Source organism: Herpailurus yagouaroundi, unplaced genomic scaffold (assembly GCF_014898765.1).
Source record: "Herpailurus yagouaroundi ecotype Mexico unplaced genomic scaffold, PumYag 142, whole genome shotgun sequence".
NCBI lineage: Eukaryota > Metazoa > Chordata > Mammalia > Carnivora > Felidae > Herpailurus > Herpailurus yagouaroundi.
In genome coordinates this window covers 40618210-40638390 of record NW_024412397.1, presented here as the reverse complement: position 1 = coordinate 40638390, position 20181 = coordinate 40618210, and the positions used below count along the sequence as shown (strand labels likewise).

Here is a 20181-nt window from a genome sequence, read left to right as displayed (position 1 = left end):
CTTGCAGTGGATAAATCAGATTCTAATCATGATTTTTTAAAAAAGTTTTTTTTAAGTCAGCTCTACACCCAACATAGGGCTTGAACTCACAATCCCAAGATCAATAGTCACATGTTTTACTGACCGAGCCAGCCGAGCCACCCCTCTACTCGTAATTTTTAACACAACATTTTTTCAGGAGCATTCCATAATTTTTTGCATTGTCCATACTGTATACATTTATATATTCCAGGAAGCTAAATGAACGTATAAAATGTATCAGCAGAATAAAAATATTTAGGTATTTACATATTGTAAACCTTTAAACAATTCAGTGTAGAGATTTATACATATACCTTATAAGTAGGAGTATGAGACAGTTGAATTAGTACATAAAGTTTTTATTTAAAGTTTTCCCCTTCCAAGCAAGCTTCATTTACACATTCTAATACTGTACAAAATTTACAATCTCTGTGACTTACTTACTCACTATTCACTTCTAATAGTTTGTGCCTTTCTGAAATACAGAAAGCTTTACTTACAGTTCTCATAAATTCTCTTATTTATTTTGGCTAGAAATAAAAAATAAATGAAGAACAAGTCTAAGGAAAGTGAATATCCTTGTATAAACTGTGACTTTCAGAAGAAATGGTGACAGTTGACAAAAAAAGTTCTGAAGCAGACCTTGTTCTCTTCGTGACGTCAGCTGGGATTTTTCCCAAGTACTGTAACTTTTCTTTCCTATATATATGTTTTCAAGGAAAAAGAAATGAAAGTTGATTGCACTGAATATATATATATATATTTATATATATATTTTTACAACGGATCCTTTGGATCTGAACATACAAATAAATACAAAAACAACAAAGATTGCACTTTACTGTAGAAACAGCATTGGATTCCAGTACACCCATCTATCTCGACATGCTCCACGGTGAAAGTTCATCACCAAGGCATTTTTAGTCTGTGGCTTCCCCATGTTGTTGTTTTGAATGACACTTTTGTGGAGGGATTCAACAACACCTCTGGGTGATTAAAAAATATTTTAGGCTACAATTTAGTATTAACTGTTGTTTCAGCTCTGAAGCGCTTGAAAATCAAATTCATGTTCCTTCCAGTTTTGCTCTTTTGATTGTTCACATTGAAAACTATCTCATGCTCTCCTGACCTTCTGCTCCTACATTCCTCATGCTTCTAAAGACAACTAGCAATTGTTCAGCTAACTGATCTCAGGCATCTTTGGTGATAACAAACAAATATGATGAGTTGGAGAATAATCAGGGTAAGTCATGTGCTTTCCTAGAGCCAAATCCAGAGCCATTTCTAGAGCCAAAGGTGAGGAAGAGGGAGACATATTTGTTAAGAGCTATAATTCGTTCTTGTGGCTCTTTTAAGTGGTGTGTTTTAGGGACAGAGAGACAACTGGGATGGCACTTAAAAGAAATTTTTCTTTCCTTTCATCCCTGAATTCCTGAAAGCAATCTCCCAGTTTCACCATAGGTTAAGTTTGGGTCAGACGTGTTATCCAACAGAATCTCTTCAATATTGTACGAAAACTTTGTCAGTCCTACCTTTTGAAGGAAATAACAGATGTGTTCACTACTTTTTTATATACTGTAAAAAAAAAAAAAGACAAAACATGAGCTTCTGTGGAACGAATAGTGACATAGTATGTTTTGTCTTAATCTTTCATATAAAATTGAGGACACAAATTATGACTGGCTAGCCTAGAGCCCACAGGGCAGAAAGCAATTGCTACGAGAGCCAACATCTTCCTCTTCTGTGATCCCGTGAGGTGCTGTAAGGGGCAGGCGGTACATGAAATGAAGTTATATAGAAACAAACATGTTCCCCTTTAATCTTATATGATTTTCTATAACTGTGTTGCCTATGGAGTCTGTGAAGGAGCCACAGGTTAGGAATATAGAATCGAGTGGCAATTTCTGTAATGCAGTGTAAGTATTTCAGTGGGTCGAATTCTGGATCGTTCATGAACACAATATCCCCAAAACTTCAACATAGGTCACATGCAGGTAGACTACAATGCACAATACTGATCTTAGGTCTGTCTGGGGCACTCTTCTGTATTGTATCTTTCTCCTTTTGAACGTTAAGATCCACATGAGGAGTTTTCGTAAAGCTGGGACAAGTTAAAACCAGTCTGAAATGGAAGAGTCTGTCACCACAGGAAGTTTGGTGTGATCCGAGTTGCAGACACAGTATCTGTTCAAGAACAGGTCTTTTTCTTTTGTCATTCCTTGTAAATCATTAGAACCCAAGGGCGGGTTTCGGCAGTTGTGCCATTAGATGCACTGTTCCTAGTACAATAGTGATGTCAGCTGTCATTGTTTCCTAGAAGGTGAGAGTGTTCATTCCAGGGTTCCCTGGCGTTATTTGTTGTAAGGTACACAGGCGGGCAAGATAACCGGTGCGCAGGCGGGACCTGCCAGTGGCTCTGCTACATCCCCTTCCAGTTCTGTCCAGGTGCCTTTTTCCGGGCAGTAGCATATTGTGGATGACTTGTAGGCCCCCTGTAATGGCAGAGGGGGGGCGTTTAGGGAAGAATGTTCCGAGAAGTGCAATGGCAATCCTACTTCTCACATTTACATTGGAAAGAAAATGTCAATTCTCTGCTCTTGCTAAAAAGTTCCAAATGAAAGCGGTGGATTTGAAACTGTTTTCCCTACAGGAAAATCTGAGATTCGCAAGACTGCAAAATCTGTGTGTGTGTCTGTGATTAATAATAAAAGTTGAGCGCCTTCAACACCTAGATGATCAGCAAAATCCTTTAAAATAATGGACCAAAAATTGGAATTTATCCAGCTGGTTTCAGTTAAAAAAAATTCATCTTAGATTTTCAAATAATTTGGGTCAAACAATTTGGTCAATTTTAAATCATTGCCTCACTTTTCCGGTTTTATTTTACTACTGTAGGGAATAAGAGAGAAGATTCAAAACTAGTTCAAAATAAGCCGGACAAGAGGGCTTGTCAACTTCTTTGCACATTGATTTATTTTCAAGTGGCCACGTGAGAAATTAAAAAAAAAAAAAGTCTTTAATCTCGTTTCCTTTGTCACCCTCTGGGGGTAGTGCTTGTATGACATTTCGCTTCTAAAACCAAAGCAATTTGGCTTTTAGCATAGGCAAAACCCCAAAATTCCAACCAACCTGGTCATCATTTTTTGAAAGTGTCCTCCTGGTACCTGGTTCTAAATGTGTCCACTCTTGCAGCTAGTAATGTGCACCAGTGAACAAACCCCTTATGAATATGTAGTTCAATGTACATTTGCCTACATATAACTAATACCTTTTTAAAACTCCCCCCAAACGTTATACAAGAACCTCGTTTGATGCAAAAGAAATAAGCTAATATTATTAATACCCCAAATTAATATTAAGAAACCAACACCTATAAATCAACAGTCATCATTTAAAAAGTGAATGTGTAGACCATGAGGCCATACGTGTCTATGTGATGTAATGCGATGTAATTCGAACTACATGGCCACCTCCTCAAGTGTTCTTAACAAAAGAGAAGAAATAAGGAACACAATAAATTTAAAAAAGAAACAGGCTGAACTTGTGTTAAGTCCTTATGTCTAACTTCCAGTTTTAGAGGAAATATGGAGACAGAGACTGTATTAAATGATATTGCAAGGTAATCATTAGCTAATTCCAGAATGTCAGCTTTTCTCTCTAATAACTGACCCTGTTTTTTTCAACAAGTTAATGGCATGGACGAAGAAGTGGAGTGGGTGATTTTCCAGATTGCAAGAGATGGATGAGATATAATAACCAAATACAAGTGAGGGTATTGGATTCTGACTTGAACATATCAACTTAAAATATATATATATATATATATTTAAAAAATTTTTAAAAATGTTTATTTATTATTGAGAGACAGAGAGATGTCTGAGAGATGTCTGAGACAGAGAGACAGAGCATGAGCATGGGAGGGCCAGAGAGAGAGGGAGACACAGAATCCGAAGCAGGCTCCAGGCTCCGAGCTGTCAGCACAGAGCCTGATGTGGGGCTCGAACTCACAAACCACGAGATCATGACCTGAGCTGAAGTCAGACGGTTAACTGACTGAGCCACTCAGGCACCCCGAAATATATATATATTTTTACAAGTGAATAGGAAAACTTTGAATGTAGAATAAGGGAATTATAGTTAATTTTGTTGGGTGAGATGACAGTGTGTTTACATAAACGAATACTTTTTTATTTTTTTAATTTTTTTTTTTTAACATTTATTCATCTTTGAGAGACAGAGAGAGACAGAGCATGAGTGGGGAAGGGGTAGAGAGAGGGAGACACAGAACCCGAAGCAGGCTCCAGGCTCCAAGCTGTCAGCACAGAGCCCAATGCGGGGCTCGAAGTCACAAACTGTGAGATCATGACCTGAGCTGAAGTCGGACACTCAACCGACTGAGCCTCCCAGGCACCCCCATAAACGAATACTTTTTTAAAGATAAATACTGAAGCATGTAGGATGAAGTACTTCAGCCAAAAGTTTTTAAGGGTGAATAGATGAAGTATGCCAAAATTTTGATGGATGTTGAAGCTGGATGCTAGGTTAACAAGAGTCCATTGTACTCTCAATTTTTGTGTAACCTTGGAAATTTTCCTGATAAAGATGGGGGAAAGTGAAAAGCCATGGAAAATTATATATCCTAAAGGGAATTTGTGGATATTTAACAGGTTCCAGTGTTTATGCCTTACTGGTCAGAAACTTTTCAGACAATTCAAACAGTTCAACAAACTATTCAAACAATTTCAACGCAATATTTGTAAAACCACTTCAGTATCTTTACTTTAGTTGGAAAGCCCCAACAGCATGGCGAGAAGAGAGAAGCAGAGACCTACTGCATTTGGGGATATAGTTGATCAGACAGCAAGACAGCTCAATAGCAACCACACCAATTCTATTTTATTACTTAAAGTAACTTACTCCTAGCATACAAGCATGATACTCTTAAAAGGTTTGTGTGTGAAAATAAATTCAAAATGGATGAAAGACCTAAATGTGAGACAGGAAACCATTAAAATCCTACAGGAGAACATAGGCAGCAACCTCTTTGACCTTGGCTAGAGCAACTTCTTACTAGACACATCGCTAAAGGCAAGGGAAACAAAAGCAAACATGAACTATAGAGACGTCATCAAGATAAAAACTTCTGCACAGTGAAGGAAACAACAAAACTGAAAGGCAGACTATGGAATGGGAGAAGATATTTGCAAACAACATACTGATAAGAGTCAGTATTCAAAATCTATAAAGAACTTATCAAACACAACATCAAAAAAACAGACAACCCAGTTAAGAAATGGGCAGAAGATATGAATAGATCCTTATCCAAAGAAGACATCCAGATGGCTAACAGGCGCATGAAAAGATGCTCAACATCACTGACCATCAGGGAAATCAAGATAAAAAACATGATGAGATATCACCTTACACCTGTCAGAATGGCTAAAATAGACAACAGGTGTTGGAGGATGCTGAGAAAGGGGAACTCTCTTGCACTGTTCATGGGAATGGAAACTAGTGGAGCCACTCTAGAGAACAGTATGGAAGTTCCTCAAAAAAGTGAAAATAGAATTACCCTATGATCCAGCTACTGCACTATTAGGTGTTTACCCAAAGGATACTAAAATATAGATTCAAAGGAGTACCTGCACTGTTTATAGCAACATTATCAACAATAACCAAACTATGGAGAAAGCCCAAATGTCCACTGACTGATGAATAGATAAAGAAGTTGTGGTATGTATATACAATGGAATGTTACTCAGCTATCAAAAAGAATGAAATCTTCCCATTTGGAATGATGTGGACAGAGCTAGAACGTATTATGCTAAGTGAAATAAGTCGATCAGAGAAAAAGAAATACTATATGATTCACTTATATCTGGAATTTAAGAAACAAAACAGATGAACATATCGGGGTGGGGGTGGTGGAAAGAGGAGAGAGGAAAAGATACCACAGAAGACTTTTAATGATAGAGAACAAACTGAGGGTTGATTGAGGGAGGTGGGTGGGGGATGGGCTAGATGGGTGATGGGTAGTAAGGAGGACACTTGTTGTAATGAGCACTGGGTGTTGTATGTACACAATCAATCACTGAATTCTACTCCTGAAACCAATATTGCACTGTATGTTAACTAAATAAAATTTAAGTGAAAAAAAAAAAAGGTTTATGTGTAGGTGGTAACATTTAGAGGGAAACACAAAGTAAGCACAGAAGGAGAGGATGAGGTAAATGTGGACACATACCATACTCCAGCTGTAGCCACCCACAAGGTAGATGCTGTCATCAAGCACTGCACAGCCAGGGCCACTTCGACCTTCCAAAATGGGAGTTTGGAGAATATTCCACTGGTCACCTTTTGGGTCATAGCATTCCACAAGCATTACGTCAAGGTGGGAGAAACCTAAGTGACATAGCAAAATGGAACCACATAAGAATAAACTCTCAGGGTGGCTGCCTGAGTGGCTCAGTAGGTTAAACATCCGACTTTGGCTCAGGTCATGATCTCACGGTTGGTGAATTTGAGCTCCACATCAGGCTCTTTGCTGTCAGCACAGATCCTGCTTCAGATCCTCTGTCCCCCTTTCTCTGCCTGTCCCCCACTTCCTCTCACATGCTCTCTCTCTAGAATAAGTAAACATAAAAAAAAAAAATAAAAAAGAATAAACTCTCAGGGTCCCAATTCAGGGCTAGGGCTTCTCCTTCTCCTCCTCCTCCTTCATCTTCTTCTTCTTCTTCAAGTTTATTTACTTATTTTGAGACAGAGAGAGAGAGAGAGAGAGCAGAAGCTGGGAGGGGCAGAGAGAGAGGGAGAGAGAGAGAATCCCAAGCAGGCTCTACACTGTCAGCACGGATTTCTGACACATGACTTGAACTCACAAACTGTGAGATCATGACCTGAGCTGAAACCAACTGAGCCACTCAGGTGCCCCAAGGCTAGGAGTTCTTTTAAAAATAGTTCTAGGGCTACAAAATAGATAATTGTGTTTTTAAAGAGACAAAGGTATAAGTTTACTAGTGAAATAGGGAGACATGTTACGCGAGACCTAAAACAAACTCTAGGTATGTCCAATTCATTCAAAGCAATGTCTGACTCAATGTCATTGGTAAATGTTGATTATATGGGGGTATATCTTATTTTAAAATGTTTATTAAAACCTTATTTAAAAAGTTTTAAGTAATTAAACGTAAGCATTTTATAGAGTGCTTACAATAAGCTGGTTGTCTTCCAAATGCTTTCTTTCTGTAGATGAATTCACTTAATTCCTCTCAACCACCCCATGAGATAGTTATGCCATTATATTCATTTTAGAGAGGAGAAAACTGAGAGCAAGAGAGAAATAATGACTTGAGTGAGTCACACAACCAGTAAGTAGATAGGCTGAGGTTTAAACTCAGGCAAACAGGCTTCTGAGCTCATATTATTACAGGCTAAACTGTATTGCTTTTCCTAAACGAATATTTAACTCTCAAAATGTTTAAAAAAAATTTTTTTAATGTTTATTTATTTTTGAGAAAGAGAGAGAGAGAGTGTGTGCAAGCTGGGATGGGACAGAGAGAGGGACACAGAATCCGAAGCAGGTTCCATGCTCTGAGCTGTCAGCACAGAGCCTGATGTGGGGCTCAAACTCACACACTGTGAGATCATAACCTGAGCCAAAGTCAGATGCTTAACCAAGTCAGCCATCCAGGTGCCCAATCAAACTGTTTTAATTAAATGGTGTTCAGAATCTTTTACCTTTTTCAACAGTTTATGTTTATAAGCAACTATGATGAAGTGAATAGTTTCCAATATCTACTAAGGATCAAGGTCAAGTAGGGGGCTAACTTTCACTGAGGGCTTCTTCTCTCACCTCTGATGAAGTTTTTCAGTGACTGGGGCAGTAAGTGGGTTGCAGAGAACAACTTAAATTCTTAGACTCCACTGGGGCCCTGCCTTTAATTTAGAAAGTCAAAAATCTGGAGGGGGAGTGCTTCCTGGTCACTGAACAGACCAAATCCTTGATAATATTTTTCTTCTCTTTACATGTGTGCAATGGATATTTGCTAGCTGACAATTACAATGCATACACTCAATCAAAATCAACCTACTGGACTCTTCAAAGTAATTAAAAAGATAGACCAAAAAGTAGAATAATTTTCATTCTTGAAGAAGCGGACAAATTATTTCAGGCCACTAACTTCTTACATAAAATAAATCACATAGATTTGAGAACAGTAGAGTGAAGGATTTACTGGAATTCTGTGGTATATTCCTTTCCTGTAAGATTATTGATGATAATTTCTGAAGCATGGATAATTGGAATGAGGACTGGGGAAAATTTCCAGTTCTGAAGTTCTAGTGGCATCATAGGAGGATACGTATGCCTTCTTGGTGCCCGCTACACATATGACATATGTTGATGATAAGCCTCAAAAACTATAAGGAAAAGATAATTACCCCTCTTTTATAGACATGGGATTAAGTGTCTTGAGTAAGACCACACAACCACAAGTCCATAACTGGAACCCAGATCCATACCCTTCTCTCTACACCATAATGCCTTCCTGAGCTGACCTAACTTTGATGTGTGTGTGTTCGCATTTAGGTTGTCATTACCCTGTCCAAGTATAACCTCAAATATTAAAGCTTCTTAGAATGTGGGGCAACTGGGTGGCTCAGTTTGTTGAGCATCTGACTCTTGATTGCGGCTCAGGTCCTGTTCAAGTATAACCTCAAATATTAAAGCTTCCTAGAATGTGGGGCAACTGGGTGGCTCAGTTTGTTGAGCATCTGACTCTTGACTGCGGCTCAGGTCATAGTCTCATGGTTCATGGGGTGGAGCCCCATGTTGAGCTCTGTGCCGACAGTGTGGAGCCTGCTTAGGATTCTCTGTCTCCCTCTTTCTCTCTGCCCCTCCTTCACTCGCATTCTCTCTCTCTCTCTCAAAACTAAATAAACATTTTTTAAAAATTCCTAGAATGTTCAGTCATTATGCAAAAGAAATTAGTAGAAATCACATTTTAATGTAGAAAGCTACAAAGTTAAACTGCATACAAATATTTTGATGAGAAGGAATGGTGTATGGCTTGAGATGAAAGAGAAGCAATGAAAGACAAAAAGAATAAAAAGGGAAAAGTTGCAGCAGCAAAGGTAATCAATCCCTTCCCACTGGGGAGAGTACAAAGGTGAGCAGCATAGACTAGGGTATTGACGTTTCTGATTGAATACGAACTTGGAAATATTTACATAAAAATTACACCTGTGTGGTCTTTATTATGTTAGGGGTATATATGTATTTGGAGAACCAAAAGGAATGTCTACATCTATCATTTTTTAGATGGTTGTATGATGGAAAAATAAATGCATAGAAGGCCTTATCTACCATACTTGGATGGCCTGTTTCACATTTGGTTCAATTTCAAGGATCATGGCAGGTCAGAGCCAGAGGAGATTTTAGAGATCACCTATACCAGTTTCTTCATTTTTAGGTAAGAAAACTGAGGCCCAATGCAGTTCAGGAATCTTAACAACACAGTTCTCTCTGCTTTCCTGTCAAATTCAGTGTGATATGCATGCGGATAGTTACACACATGCACGTAAACTACAAAAAGTTGTAGTCAGGGGCAGCTGGGTGGCTCAGTGGGTTAAGCATCTGATGTGGGCTCAGGTCATGATCTACAGTTCGTGAGATTGAGCCCCACGTTGGGCTCTGTACTGACAACTCAGAGCCTGGAGCCTGATTTAGATTTTGTGTCTTCCTCTCTCTCTCTGCCCCTCCCCCACTTGCGTGCTCACTTTCTCTCTCTCTCTCTCTCTCTCTCAAATGAATAAACTAAAAAAAAAAGGTTGTAGTCATACAGATATATGGAGAGGAGAGGAGCCCAAACAAAACTCTAAAAATATCATGTGTTTTTTTTTTTTTTAAATTAAAAAAGCAAGTAGAATTTGAGAAGCATAGGTTTGGTGTTCAACTCTTAAAAGAAATAATTCCAAATTTAGACATGAAATTCTACTAAATGTTTTCTTTAAGAAAAATCACGTGTTAGCTTCTTTGTGCAGCTATGACTGAAGTTCTTTATGATCACTACAAAAAACAATTTTCTGGAAAAAATTTATTGCTATAACTTCGGAGATAGGGAATAATTTATTTTACTGAATTCATTGTTACAACAAATTGTTTGTGCTTTCAGTTATTAATGCTTCCGTTTTTTACTTTCTGTTGACATCATTATTCATTTCTTTAATGTGTGTGGTAACTTAAAAATAATCCTATCTGCAGAGGAGCCAAAATAAATGCCTGCCCAAGGGTACAGCTAATTTACACAGAGTAGATTTTATTTGGTCAACATGTTTTTTACTTGGTTAACTATGATTATCTAATGAGAAACCCCCTTAGCAAGAAACATGAGATGCAAATGATATTGTGATTAAAAAAAAGAAAGAAAGAAAAAGACCTTTCAAATGATTTCCTCCAATTGCATACAAGCGATCATTCATTACAGCCAAAGTGTGGATGGCGCGTTTTGTGTTCATATCTTGTTTTCGAGCCCAGACATCCATTACAGGGTCATAGCAATACAGCCATGGGACATATTCTCCATTGTGTACACCCCCTGTGAATTAAACATATACATACAAGTCAAGAAAGTGCCTTGGAACTGAAGTTTGGAACAGAAAGTGGAAGAATGACTTGCCTGAAATGTATATCTTCCCATTGTGCACTGCTCCTGCGTGAGCAGCCAGAGGCTGGGGCAAAGAGGACACATAACGCCATTCGTTCGTTTCTAGGTTATAGCTCTCCACGCTGGACAAATAGCCGGTTTCGTTCCTTCCGCCAATAACGTATAAATGCTTGTCCAACCGACATGCATAGAAACTGGCTCTTCTACAATGAAAACAACAACCCACCATAAATCACAGAAGGGGCTCCGTCAGTCAGGGAAAAGGAGGTACATCCCGCTCTAGAAAGGGTTGCCGAAATTTGGAAAGAACACACACAGCTCCCTTCTAAATCTGAGACCTTTACAGTAATTGTACGCATTGCCTGTTCTGGTTAGCAATTTCATATTAAAGTAACCGGAGAGGAGAAAGTCACCAACCCTGTCTCAGCTTCTTTTATCTTGCTTTTTTATACACTGTTAAAGTGTTCACTAATGTTTGGGATATTTGGTACCTCGTACAGATATCACAGCTCAGTAAGACAAAGTGAAAAATGAGGTAGATAATGTAACAATAATAAATTATCTTGACATTCACTTTTTTCATGGTCCTTCAAGGGTCATTGTTCCCAATTTATAAGAGAACTACATCATCAAAATTTTTCTTCAATTATCATTTTTTTTCTTCCCAGTACTACCACAAATAGAGAAACTTTTGTGAACTGAATAGAGTGCTGAAATTTTGCTCTTATACAAACCAATCGTAGGAATTTCACTGATAGAGCTTTTAGTGTTGTTTCTTACAAAGCTACAGGATATTTTTTAGTCTCTTTTCAAGAGAGGCAATTCATTAAATTATCCCATTATGCCTTCAAAGGTAAAAGACACAAGCTGTGTTGAAAGGGAGACCGATCCTGAGGTAGACCATAAAATAAGAGTGAGATATAGAGGACCTGAAGTAGAGTTTTATGGAAGACACAGAAGAGCTGAGCAAAAGATATTGTAAAGGACGATGTAAGACTCAGTAACTAGTAAGACATGAGAGCTGAGGGAGAATAAATGTTCAAAGGGGACCTGAAAATTTGGAGTTAGGATGACTGGGTTGATATATTAAGCAAGTCCTTGACCCTTTGCTTCTTTTTTTCTCATTGATGCTACTGGAATAATACACTTTATAAGGATAAGATATGAATAAGTACGATTGTTAAGTGCCAGGCCCCTCAGAGGATATAATTTATGTTTGATAAATGTATGGTCTTCATAAAAATAAGGGCCAGGACTCTTGGGCAATGTCAGTAGCAAGATCAAGAGTCCAAAAGATTTTTATCAGGAGATTTTCCAAGTTGTGTTTACAAAGTGCCAAAACCTCTAGGAAGCAGGAGACGGCGTCTTGATTAACAGTTTGGTCTCTGGAACAGATTGCGTGGCTATGTGATTTATTGGATGTGTGACCTTTGACACATTAGTTAACCCCTCTCAGCCTCAGGTTGCTCATTTGTAACAAGGGGATGCTAATGGTACCTTTTTTTACAGGGTTATTTGCAAATGCATATGTAAAGTGCTGTCATAGTGTCCAGCTTTTTGTTCATGTGTCAGAACCATCAGTTACCATGACCCGGGTAAAAATGTTATTAAAAATCAGCCATCAAGATGTTTGCATATAAACTTTGCCTAGCCATATTTTAAATGACAGTGAAATGTTTTAATGTTTGTGGAGGTGATTTATTACCAGTAGGTATGGTATATGTTATAGATGTTGATGTATTCAGTTTTATTTTTTCTAGCTTTTTTGAGGCATAATTGGCAAATAAAGTTGTAATATATTTAAAGTCACAATGCAGTAATTTGATATATAGATACATTGTGGAATGATTCCCACAATCAAGTTAATTAACACATGTATCACCTCACATAGCTATTTTTTTTTGTTTTTTTGTTTTTTTGGTTTTTTTTGTTTTTTTGTTTTTTTTTTTTGTGTTTTTTTTTTTTTTTTTTGGTTTTCTACTCTCTTAGCAAATTTCAAGTATACGCTACAATATTAACTATAGTCACTATGTTACATATTAGATACACAGAACTTCTGCATCTTATAATTGAAAGTTTATACCTTTTGACCAGCCTCTCCTCATTTCCCTCATCTCCTGGCCCCTAGCAACCACCATCCATTGTTTCTTTAAGTTTGACTTTTTTCTTTTTTTTTTTTTCCAGATTCTACATATAAGTAACTGTGTTTCTCCTTCTCTGTTTGGTTTATTTCACTTTGCAAAACGACCCTTAATTTCATCCATGTGGTCACAAATGGCAGGATTTCCTTTTGTTATGGCTAAATAATACTCCATTGTAAAGATATGCCCCCTTTTCTTTATCTAATCATCTGATGACAGACACTTAGGTTGTTTCTATATCTTGGCTTTTGTGAATAATGGTGCAATGAACATGAGAGTGCAGATACCTCTTCAAGATATTGATTTCATTTTTTTTGGATATAAAACAGAAGTGGGATTGGTGGATCATATGGTTTTTATTTTTTTTTTAATAGTCCTGAAAATCATGGATAATTTTAGAGCAAAATTTTGGCTCTGTTTGTATTTTTTCCTGTATTTTCCTGATGCTTTTGAAAGAAATATGTGCTGTGGAAAATTCAGAAGGACAATGAAGAACAGCAATGATGGAAAAAGAGGAAGGAGGAAAGGAGGAAGAAAAATAAAGAGAAGGTGTGGCAGATTTCATAGAGTGAGTCTGGTTAACCTGGGTCTTCTGAGGGGTTCATGAAGCTCTGAAATTGTAATAAAATTGTAATAAAATGTTGCATATATAGGTCTTGCACGTATGCATTGTTTGGAGAATATGTTTGGAGAAAGGTATTAGGAAGAAGCTTTTTAATCAGATTAATCTAAAAATTTTGAGATTTCCTGTTACAGAGAAGTAAAACCCATTTAAATATAAAATCAGATTAAAAACAGTTGCAAAATTAAGTGCCTGCAGATGTCCATTGCTTCCTTCTATTTCTCTAACCAGATTTCAATTGCTTTCTCATTGAATAAGATAGGTCAAGGTTGTCTTAATAGTGCTTTTACCTTCTCAGTTAAAATGTGTCATTGAAAAACCTCACATTCTATAAAAATAGACGAAAGTAACATATTTCTTTGCACCATCGACACAATCCCTCTTCCATATGATGATTCTATAACAAGTCTTAGAGCCTCTGAAATAATTAATTTACCAATCCTACTAATGGGCCATCTTTAAATAATTTGGACTATGCGGGCCATAAGGTGTTCAGTTCTTCTATGCGCTAGATACTGGTCTACAAGAGAAAATGCCTGCTAGTCACGACAAGTATGAAAACCCTCCACCAAATAAGTGTAGATAACGGAGAATAAGAGCAAAATCTTGTAGTAGTGTGCACTCCTTTCATCTAGTCTAAATTTCAGTTTTCTCACTTTTTTCTATCCTGGTTCCTTCCTTCCTTCCTGACACTGAGTGAGCCTGTCAGAACTTGCTGTCTTTCTAGCCAAGATTTTCTTAATTTGATGCTTCGTGTGTACTCCTAGCTTTATCCACACAGTGTCACTGTTAGGATCTAAATGGAAAAAAAAAAAAAAAATCAGTAGGTTCCGCTTCCTGACTAAAACTGCATTTTTATGTAGAAATTCCAATAGTGAAGATTCTGAGCCTATGACTTATTCCCTTGCATGTCCAAAGTGAGAATTCATGAGATACATTATAGGAACACTGGATAGTTAATGGTCTGTCAGCAACTGTGAACATTTGCTCCAGGCTAAAATTTTACCATACCAGGTCTCTCTTGGGAGTGCTCCCTGCCCCTCCTCCCCACATGAAGAGCACACATAATTACGCTATTTGGGTGTTTTGTTTTGGGTTTTTTTTGGAAAGTAAGTTCAAGATTACTGAAAATTTTTAAATGGGATTACACTATTTGTATCGCAAATTGTTCATCTCTCCCTCCTCCAGCCCCTCCCCCCCAATGCCAGAGGCAATAATAGTCAACGTATTGTGAGAAGTTAAAAAAGACTACCAGTTGCTGGTAGTCAACTTCCACAAACGCATTGTGAACATTGCATATTGTACAGGTCTTTCCTAGTTCTTTCTGACCCTTTGGATGGTCAGTTTATATCCTAGAGCATGAGATTGAATTACTATAACCTTATCTCAGCTTGAAATCTTGACTTTCACCATCATGTTAAAAACAACAAAAGATTTTTTCAGACAGAATATTGTCTCACATTGTTTCTTAAGGCTTGTAGTAACCATTAAAATTTGGAAACATTTTTTACGTATTGCTTCTAGCTTTTGTCTTACTCTGTGAAATATAAGCTTTGCTGTCCGTGCTTTCCAAACTGCTTTTTCTTTTTCTTTTTCTTTTCTTTTTTTTTTTTTTTCTAGACTAGCTAGGGGTAAGAGCTCCAGATGAATCACACCTACAATGTTTATTTTTATTGAAGGAAAATGTAAAGTTACCAAAGCATTTCTATTGATCTTAGTTTTAATTTTTGCCCTCTTCCTTTTCCTGAAGAATCAAATCCTACATCTGAGACCACAACAACTCAGTAGCATTACATTTAAGCGTGTATTTTCCTGTAATCATTTCACAGATAGTAGGGATGAATTTCATGAGTCGGTTGAGTAAGCCTAGAAGCAGTGTGCCCATTTCCCTGCTGAACTGGGGGATAGTCTGCGCTTTGATTATAGCACTCCTTTAGAAGCTCTGATTAGGTGAGATATCTAAGAATCTGTCCAGCCGGCTCGAAGAGTGGGTTATCCCAGAGGTGGTTTTCAATAGGCTTCTATTATTCTCGGTTTGGTAACTTCTCAGCAGTTTGGTACCAAGAATGGAAGGAGGGAGGTGGGGGAACTTCTGGTGAGCCTGATTCATGATCTATACAATGTACAATTAATTCAATTAAATGTTTCAAGAAACTTCAGATCTGAAGGGTGTCTCATATTTATATTTTTTTCTTTTTTTCTTCTTCTTTGTGTGCTCACCAATTAAGCCATGCTGGTAACTGACTGTATTTGCTACTTAGAATGGAGGCTTGGCAATGACAGAAAAATTTCATTTTAGGTTATGGATTGTTGCCAGGGTCAACCAACCCATAGGAGATAGGGAGCTAGAAGATTGACTGGGCATTTGTGAGATCTGCCTTTTCCCACTCAGCTCTGTAAGGAGCTCTTTATTTGGTCTATCGAGTTGATTGTTCTAAATCTAAAAAAAAACTTCTTTTACTAGGGACCTGACATGATATACCATAATGACTTAGAAAGAAACGTTAAACAGTCCATCCTGTCAACGGTGGCTGCCGGGCGCCGACAGACCATGGCAGGTCTTTTTATCAGGTCAATGAGCTGCTAAAAATTGTCTAAGTAGGACCCTGCCATGATAGGCCATAGTGCCTCAGAGGAAGTCATTATAGAATATCAAGTAAACAATACACATTTAAAAAAATTACTAATTAGGTTTTGCAGCAATACTTCTCATCCTTAGGGGCTCTAGAGTGAGATAATTGACCGCGACGTGAGTTATGCCTCCCAAACGGAAGGCGTGAAGGTTAATTATCGTGGTGTGCAGCCCCCCAGCAAAGGGGACCGCGGTGATGAGATGCTGACGTTTCCAATAGATTATTGATATTCATTTTTAAAATCTGTTTCTTAAAGAAAACTTTTTGGAATGGTTTTGATTAAAGGGTAGAGTGACACAGCCACAATAAGAGCAACCAGGAAATAACCCCAAAGGGAGAGAAACAAGGTGCAGTGGAGAGGACATCAGGCGGCTTTTATGCAGGCACGTATGCACGAGAGGAGGACTGGGAACTTTGTCTGGATATTAACTGACTTAGAATCATTTCTTCAGGTACCTTGGAACTGCACATTCCCAAAAGTGTCTGTGCTTCTTACATTGTGCCTCATCGTTTCCAGTGTACAGCTTTTAGTCTCCCGAAAGAGGGTTTTAATATATTTATAGAGAAGAGAGGGTTAGATACGGAGATTTCTCATAGCATAGATTCATACTGTCCTGTTGCAGGAATGCACATTTTTGAATAAATGATATTATCCGAAAACTTCTTTTTGACTTGGAATTTATGAAGGACCCGATTGGATCTTAGTGATGTAATTCAATCTAATCGAATGTTTATAAACGAGATGTTAAGGTGACGAGTCGTGAGGGAAACAGGAAAGAAAGTTATTTCTTAAATACTTCAGTTGAGAAGAAGCAATAGGTTGCAGCTTATTGTAATTATATCGGATACTTTGCTCAAGAGGATGCTGAAGTATTATTTGAAAAGAATCAAGGGCTCAGAATTGTGCATGAGAATTTGCATATGCATTGGCCTTATGTAGGTAACAACCAGGAGAGGCAAAATATAGTATAAATATATAGTATTTAAATAAATACTATATAAATATAGTATAGTATACATATATACTATATATATATACTATATAGTATACATATATATACTATATATATACATATATATGTATATATATATACGTATATATGTATACTATACTATATAGTATAGTATATATGTAAACTATATATAGTATATAGTATATATATATAGTATAGTATATAAATAAATTTATAGTATAAATATAGTTAGTAGTCACTTGTCCCTTGGCCGCTAGGAGACTGGGGTGAGATGAACACCAAATATGTAAAAAACTGAGATGATACTTTGCAAAACTCTTTTTTTTTTTTAAAGCTAACAAACGACCTGTTCTTGAATGTTTAATGGGAGGATAGTTGAGAGGGCAAATGTACAAGATATGAGTTAGTGAGACTTGAAAATTTAAGACTGAAATTTCTGTATCAAAATGCATACCATTGTAAGAATGGTGGGTTTTTTTTTCCAATTATAGGATTTAAATATATTATCACCAAGAAAAGTAGGATAGGCAGTGAGATTTTAGCTCCACTTGCCAACAAACCAAAGTAATGTAATAATGGAAGACAATCATACATTTTTTCCTCTTCCTACATTAGGACCAATAATTGATTTACTTGATTGGTTTTCCCCATTGAGTTAACAAAGGAGTTATTCCAAATGGGCCAGGCCAAATTTTGTATTTTGACTCGTATGTCTTTCCTTGGCTCCATTTAGCATAATTTGTGATAGGAAACCATTCAGCATCTGTGCTTCCTGTAAAGTAGCCACAAATGTTTCAGACATAAGAAACAAACACTTACCTTTCTTGCATGGGTGGAAGTTGTATCCAGCTATTAAATCGAGGATCATATCGACTGACAAAATTTGTACTGTGTTTTCCTGTAAAAATATATGTGAGACATTTAAAACTTAGTTTCCTTTGTTGTTTTGCACATCTAATAGTGTTTGTAAGATGTGTCTGTTTTCAGGTTTAACACACACATGAATTAAGTAGGGGGACTAGTTAGCCCAGTCTGAGAAGCAGTAAGTCAGTAGAAGAATAAATGTGCCACCTCAAATATTTTTCTTTTTTCTTCTTTTCCACTCCATCTTCTCTTTCTTTCATTTTTTTGGACTGAGTCAGAACAAAACTAAATCAGCCATTATGATAAAAGCAAGTCTGTTTACCAAACCAGTTTTACCACAAAGTTAGGGGGAAATTTTCTGAACTTTGGTATTTTTGTGTTTTAAAAATAGGAACTTATTGTCTGTAAATAATCAGTTCCAGAGACTTTTTAAAAAGTTTTTTTTTCACATTTATTTATTTTTGAGAGACAGAGCATGAGCAGGGGAGGGGCAGAGAGAGAGGGAGACACAGAATCAGAAGCAGGCTCCCGGCTCTGAGCTGTCAGCACAGAGCCTGATGTGGGGCTCGAACCCATGAACCGTGAGATCATGACCTGAGCCGAAGTTGGACACTTAACTGACTGAGCCACCCAGGCACCCCTGTTCTAGAGACTAACTTGTGTAATATCTGTGGTTAGAGCCTTTTTTTTTTTTTTTAAATGATCCAAGAACCTAGCAGTGGTTGAGTCAGCCCTCTCCCCATGGAAATAACAGCAATCACTTCAGTGAGAGTTTGCATTAGGAAATCAGTTTTAGTCCATTCACGTCACGTAAGTTCTGTGTGTGTGTATTTGGGGGAAGCATGGTTGCAGGTACACGTGCTGAAGTGGGAAACATGAGTCCTCAGAGCTGGTGAACCAGCTTTTCCCCTCTGTTGTGCCTAGGAAGCACAGCAGTGCCTTTAAGGTATTAAAATGAATCCTATTTTACATATAGATTGACACCAAAGCAAGAAATGGAAGTGAAAGACTGTATTCCATTTTCTGTGTAGCACCTGAGATGACAATCATCTATAACACTTGGAGTTTTAGCTCTGAAAATGTTTTTGTTCATAGATGTAAAACTAAACATTGAAATACAGGTACTAAACTTCACCACAGGAATAAACAGATAGGAGTGTGTGTGTGTGTGTGTGTGTGTGTGTGTGTGTACATGCTTGTGTCTATCCAACACAATTATTAATTGCATAAATATATTTTGAGCATTTATTGTATGTCTTATGTGCTCTAGGTTCTGAGAATATATTGGTGAACAAAAAAGGAAAAGTCCCTGTTCTTGTAAATGAATAAAGAAATATATATTTTCAAGTAGAGACGAATGTTATAAAGCAAGGATTGATAGGGGGCAGGCTAGTTTAAATAGAGTGGTTACCTGCCTACAGATGTTTTCTGCAGAATGAGCCTCTCACACAGTGGGCTTGGTGAGTAGAAAGTCCCAGGGGTTGGCCATGAGTTCAAATCCAGCAAGAATACTGGGGTGACTTAGACAGAAGTCAGAAGCATATCAAGGACCAGAATACAGTGTGCCTTGTGGACTGGTGCAGGATTGTGTCTTCTGTTATAAGAATAGGAGGAAGTCGCTGGAGGGTTTTGAGCAAATAAAAAACATGGCCTAATTTATCTCTTACAAAGATCACTCTGGCTATTGTGTGAAGAACAGACTGTAAAGGGGCCACTCTGAAAGCAAGGGAGCTATCAGGAGGCCATTATAAAAGTCAAGGCAAGGGGTGCCTGGGTGGCTCAGCTGGTTGAGCGGCCGACTTCGGCTCAGGTCATGATCTCGCGGTCCGTGAGTTCGAGCCCCGCGTCAGGCTCTGTGCTGACTGCTCAGAGCCTGGAGCCTGTTTCAGATTCTGTGTCTCCCTCTCTCTCTGACCCTCCCCCGTTCATGCTCTGTCTCTGTCTCAAAAATAAATAAACGTTAAAAAAAAATTAAAAAAAAAAAGTCAAGGCAAGAGCTGATGGAGGCTTGAATGAAGGTGGAGGCATTAAGATATGTTGGGATCTATTGTATGGGCAGTGCCGATAAAATTTTCAGATAGACTGAATATTGGTATGAGAAAAAGTAAGCAATTAAGGATGGCTGCCAGATGTTGAGCCTGAGTAACTAGATGGAAGGTCATGAGATTTGCTGAAGTACAGAAGACCAGGCAAGAGGAGTTTGAGGATTAGGAAGAGAAACCATTAGTTCTGTTGTGGACTTAACCTTGAGAGATCTGTAGG

The 20181-nt window shown here is 37.7% G+C and overlaps 1 protein-coding gene across 1 annotated transcript in view; it reads right to left on the bottom strand.

Annotated features, from left to right (window-relative positions):
* Window positions 1-359: 359 nt before the first annotated feature.
* Window positions 360-20181, bottom strand: part of KLHL14 (kelch like family member 14) — a 103826-nt gene continuing 84004 nt past the window's right edge. The window contains exons 5-9 of the mRNA XM_040479136.1: window positions 17875-17953; window positions 10698-10888; window positions 10458-10616; window positions 6266-6423; window positions 360-2513 (exon numbers count right to left, since the gene is read on the bottom strand). Coding sequence (XP_040335070.1) covers window positions 2373-2513; window positions 6266-6423; window positions 10458-10616; window positions 10698-10888; window positions 17875-17953 — 728 coding nt within the window. The 3' untranslated portion in view covers window positions 360-2372. The remainder of the gene's footprint in view (window positions 2514-6265; window positions 6424-10457; window positions 10617-10697; window positions 10889-17874; window positions 17954-20181) is intronic.